The sequence below is a fragment of the Falco cherrug genome, chromosome 8 (genome assembly GCF_023634085.1).
Source record: "Falco cherrug isolate bFalChe1 chromosome 8, bFalChe1.pri, whole genome shotgun sequence".
Classification (NCBI taxonomy): domain Eukaryota; kingdom Metazoa; phylum Chordata; class Aves; order Falconiformes; family Falconidae; genus Falco; species Falco cherrug.
The window spans coordinates 33,062,321-33,067,273 of NC_073704.1; the positions used below are offsets into that span (position 1 = coordinate 33,062,321).

A 4,953-nucleotide genomic window follows, 5' to 3' on the forward strand; every position below is an offset into this window, starting at 1 on the left:
GAGAACACCAGGTGCTAATTAACTTACTTGAGATTACATAAATGAATTCAGTGCTGAAGGTGGAAATCTGTTTTCCTGACATTCAACTAAATCTGTTAGCACAGTAAGCTTGGAAAAAAACCTGTATAAATACATTTGTACTCTTATACCACTTTCTGCAGGCCAAATAAGCAGAGCTGGGGAAAAGAGCAAGGATGCTTCAGACACAGGGTGCGGTGTGGGAAAAGGGAGGTGAAGGACACAGGAAAGAGCTCTTTAGCTGGTAAACAGAGCACATGCAACAGCAGGAAATCATTTAGAGCCTACAAGGTTATCTCCAATTCCCACAAAGCAGCACAGCTGACACCCCTTGTTTTGCAAGACCAGAAAGCAGTGCTGGCTGCTTGGGTTGGGGGGGGGGGGGGGGAAGGAGAGCAGAGTGTGCAGCAGCCTTGGCTCCCTTGGTCAGAGCTCGGCAAAGCGCCAGGCAGTTGTTTCTTCATCGGTCTAGCTGGGTAAACACAAGGGGATGGCGCCTGGGAGATTATGTAAACCCCACTCGTCCCCTTAAATCTACACCCCAACATCTAAATATAAGAAGAGATAATTACAGTTGTCTTATTTCAAAGAAATTTATTTAACAAGTTTCAGGAATATTGCTTGACACTTCCACAGGCTTCAGAAAATTAGCAGTTACCCATTGCTGCACAGGTTTCTGTATGTAAGGGTGTCCGAGACAATCAACCCTGTTTTGTAATATTTAGCCACCAAAACGTGCTTTCTCCCAGCATTAGTAAGTCAAGCGGTACTATACAAAAACAGCTGGAGAAAAAAAAAGTTACTGTATTTTCTCTAAAGGATTCCCTACCCTCAACAAAAGGCCTCTTCTTCAGCTAGCAGAGGGCATCTGCAACCGTTCACAATTGCACCAAGTCTTGGGTGAACTCAATGGCCGATTGTCCACTGCCTCCCTCTAACCCGAGTGGGAGGCACCAGCCTGGGACTCAAGTCTGGCTACAGCTGCCTTCCCCCAGGGAAAGGGCTGGGGGCACAGACTCCCACTAGCACAAAGGGGAGTACATGAAGAACTGATTTCCAGGTTTGAGTGTCACCAAGGCGCCACTCTGAAGTTACATTCATGTTTCTAGACAAGCCGTGGACACCCTTAACCTCGTGTAGGGGAACTCTCCTGCCTGGCATGTGCAGCCCTAGGCACCACAACCGAGTTACTGGTTAGTTAAGGCACTCTACTACCTGGTAACACCAAAGTGCAACGGTTTAGGACTGCACCTTGCAGACTCTTTGGGGTAATCGGCTCTGCTAAAGCCACAGCACTATTCACACAAGCATCTGCAAATTCAGCCCACTAGCATACCTTTCACAGCTCAATTCAGCAAATCAAAAGCACCTTCACAAAGACACACACAGTGCAGTTTTCCAGAGGCAAGTTCAGGACCCAAGTCCTTGTCCTTAAAGCAGGTCAAGAAACTCTGACAGAGCCCCAGACATTGCAAGAGTTCCAGGAGTTGGCTGGGTAGCACAGCTCTGTGCATTATCTTGCCAGAAAGACAGGCAGACTCATGTGTAAAAACATAACTGGCACTGTCTATAGCAAGCCTGGTCTGAAACTGCACCACAAAAAAAGGCTCAGGAGTGTCGTCTTATAGTTACGGAAATCTGAGAAGGAATTGACACTGTCCACATGAAGGCAAGTGAGTCCACAAGAGCACATTCGGCAAAGGCGGATGTATGCTCTTAAAGTGTCTTTGCTTTCACAGACAAAGCTGCTTACCCATAGCTCACCTACACAGCCTTCTCAGACTTTGTGCTATGATGCTTTTATTTCAGGTGAAAAATTGTGTCAAACTCAGCGCACAGGAAAAGAAAACCTTGCTCAACAGCTACCAGACAAACTACAGAGGTGAAACGTATAGAAACATTTGTTCCAAAACAAGAATACAAGCAGCTTTACCAGCAAATACAATAACCAATAAATGTTAAACCAGAAACCCTGAAATACTCTAAAGACATTTTTATCTTTGGGCAGCTGAGTGCTGTATGTTGGACAGGGAGGATACATGCAGGGCCACCAACCTCTGAGGTCTCCTCTCCTGCTGAGGTCTTCTTTTACATCAGACACTATGGGGAACATCAAGGCTGCAGCAATTTTAGAGATCTTGACTCAGGCATTGGCAGCAGGAAGACCACCATTAATATAATTTTGGCCAAGTCCCTTGGTATTTCCACCAGCTGTGATGGATTAAAGCTGCCCCCATCAGCCCCTCCTTCGGAAATCACCGGCTTCTCCCAGGCTCACTGTTAATTAGGGGAAGAAAAGGACTTAGTCTAGTCAGAAGGATCTAGAGCCTTCTCCTCCTAGAAGGAATGCTACAGGAGACTCTCAGCTACAGGATGAGCAGATTTCCTATTGCCCCAGCAGGAAACACCAACAACCAAAACACACTCCAGTAAGTGTGGCGGTCTGCCCAGCCACGATGCCCGCCTAAAGCCCCTGCAGAGCTTATCTCTCTTGCCCCAAAGGGACAAAAAAGAAACCAGGAGGAGCAATGCCTTGTTACATTGAACTTTGCAAGGGCTGTGAATGAACCAATTTTGGTGGCCGATTGGCATGCGTCCTACATGGCTGGCAGAGGAGCAGTGCCAGTGGGGAGGCTGCAAGCCCAGGAATACACACTGCTGCCTGAGAAAGGCATCACAACCCTTCCCTGTACATCTGCATCACTCAGCGCCTGCCCTTGGCCTCAAGACAACTGCATCTCCCTGGGCCTCTGTCAGAAGCATCCCAGAAAAACTCACAGGGGAAAGGACAGACACAGGTAACAAAACAGGTGACCAGAACAAGAACTGCGTGCCTTCTCTTTTGAAAGAGAAATGGAGGAGTGAGGTCCCATGAAGATTTTCAATAGTCCACACCAGTGAGCATGGCCAGGCACCGATCACTTGTCCCTGAGACAGAGCAAAGCTATGAGACACACCAAAGTTGTACCACACTCTTCACAGGCTCCAGAGTATGGGAGAAATCCTAGCAACGCCCAACCCACAGCAGTACAGGCTTTGTGTAAGCTTCAAAACAGCCCATGGATGTAGATTGCAGTCTGCCGACCCTGCGCACATTTAACGGGATGCCCTCTTCTTTACTCCACTCCTCCAGAAAACCACATTGCAGGAGCAACCAGTCCCAGTCTCTGCTTTGCTCACATTGCCCAGCCCTCTATGCTGACCAGTGGGTGGGTATGTCTTCCACAAGCACCAGGACTGACTCATGCTTCCCTTCCATGCACACAATTTAAGACGCAGTGTCCTTTTCAAACTTCATTAGACTCCCTTTTTTCCAGTCTAATTGGCAAAGCTGATTACACGAAGGCAGAGGTACATCTTTGCAGCTAGATTTTTCCTACCCTGCTCCTGGGGCGTGTGAGGCTGTTGATGTGAAGTCCGCTGATCCCATTAAGGAAGAAGAGAAAGGCTGCGATGAACTCGCACCAGTATGTCAGCGTGAAGCCCGTGAAGGTGAGATGATCCTTCACAAGGATGGAGAAGCTCAGAACGCCGGTGGCCGACAGCAAAAACGAGCAGAGGATGAGGACCGAGCCCATGGACCACTTCCGCCTTGCATTGGTGTCCTCGCAGACTTGGGACACCATCAGCAGCTCCAAGCCAAATATGGCGACCACAACAGCAAAGGACACCATGCTCCTTATGGGAATCGCCCCCACGCTCAGCCCCTCCACCCTGGCCAGGCTGAGGTCAGTGACGCACTTCAGGACGCTGCCGTTGCTAACGGTGCAGAAGTGCCACAGTCCAAAGAGCTGCCCCCTTGCAAAGAGCCAGCGGCCATCACAGACGGAGATGGATGACAAGACCACCGCGATGGCCACACACAAGATGATCAGGCTCCTGATGAGCGTCTCAAAGAAGGATTTCTGTGGTCTCCGGTGCGCCAGCAGCCTCTGTGACTTAACGGAGAGCGGGGGGAAGAAAAAACCCTGAGGTTAACGGCGCTACTTCAGGGTGAAATGAAACCAGAGGGACAAAGTTGTGGGGCTTCAGCGTTTGGAAATATTTGCCCGGGCACATCAAACCCCATCTCGCAGGGGAGGGCAGCGCAGCTACAGGCTGTACCCCGGAGAAGGGAAGGGTGGGCGAAGCCCTCCCGCTCCCGGCTGCACGAACGATGCTCCCACATCAATGCTGGGCTGGGGATCACAAAGGCTGTGGGCTGAGCGAGACCCCTGCCCCAGCGCCCCCGCCGCACAGCCCGGCTCTGGCAGGGCTGCAGGGAACCGCCGGCCCCGGGAGGCTGCAGGTCCGCGGCTGGGAAGGGAGCGGCGGCAGAAGCGGGGCGGGGGGCACCCCGTTACCAGCACTGCTCTCCTCTCCCCGCAGCCCCCCGGGCTCTCCTCCTCCGCTCGTCGCCCGCAGCGGCGGCCCGGCCCGACCCTGCACCCCGGAGACGGCTCGGCTCCCCCGGGGCCGGGGGTCTCCGGCTGCAGCCCCCACGGGCAACGCACGCCCCCTCCTCACCGAAACCCTCCGGGGGCGCCCGACACCGAACTGCGAGCCCAGCCGAGCGCCCCGCAGCCCCCCCCGGCCCTGCGCGCCCCGCCAGGTGCGGCGGGGAGCGGCCGCGCCGGTGAGGAGGGGTGAGCCACGGCCGGATCGGGGGGTGCGGGTGGCCCCAGCCCCGGAAAGGGCCGCGGCTGCCCCGGGACAAGCCGCAGCGACAGCGGCGGAGCGATGGCGCCCCGGTGCCCGCAGCCTCCCCCGCGGCCCGGCGGCAGGCGCCGGCGGCCACGTACCTGCGCCCCGATGGCGGTCATGCTGCCGGCGGCGCCGAGAGGCGCGGGCGGGCTCCGGCCGCGGCCTTTTATGCCCCCGGAGGGCGGCGGGCCGCCCGCCACGCCCGCGGGGCCGGGGCGCCCTCCGGGCCCCCCCGCGGCTGAGTCAGCAGCG

The 4,953-nt window shown here is 54.4% G+C and overlaps 1 protein-coding gene across 2 annotated transcripts; it reads right to left on the minus strand.

The window, feature by feature from the left end:
- Nucleotides 1-592: 592 nt before the first annotated feature.
- On the minus strand, nucleotides 593-4,953 carry TMEM37 (transmembrane protein 37). 2 transcript variants are annotated; one of them, XM_055718883.1, is made up of 2 exons: nucleotides 4,800-4,953; nucleotides 593-3,956 (listed from the first exon to the last, which is right to left on the minus strand). In XM_055718883.1, exons 1-2 carry the CDS (start codon nucleotides 4,818-4,820, stop codon nucleotides 3,384-3,386), a joined length of 594 nt encoding a protein of 197 aa, XP_055574858.1. In that variant the 5' UTR covers nucleotides 4,821-4,953; the 3' UTR covers nucleotides 593-3,383. The 2 variants fall into 2 exon arrangements, with proteins under 2 accessions (XP_055574858.1, XP_055574859.1); XM_055718884.1 differs by having other exon boundaries at nucleotides 593-3,950; nucleotides 4,800-4,904.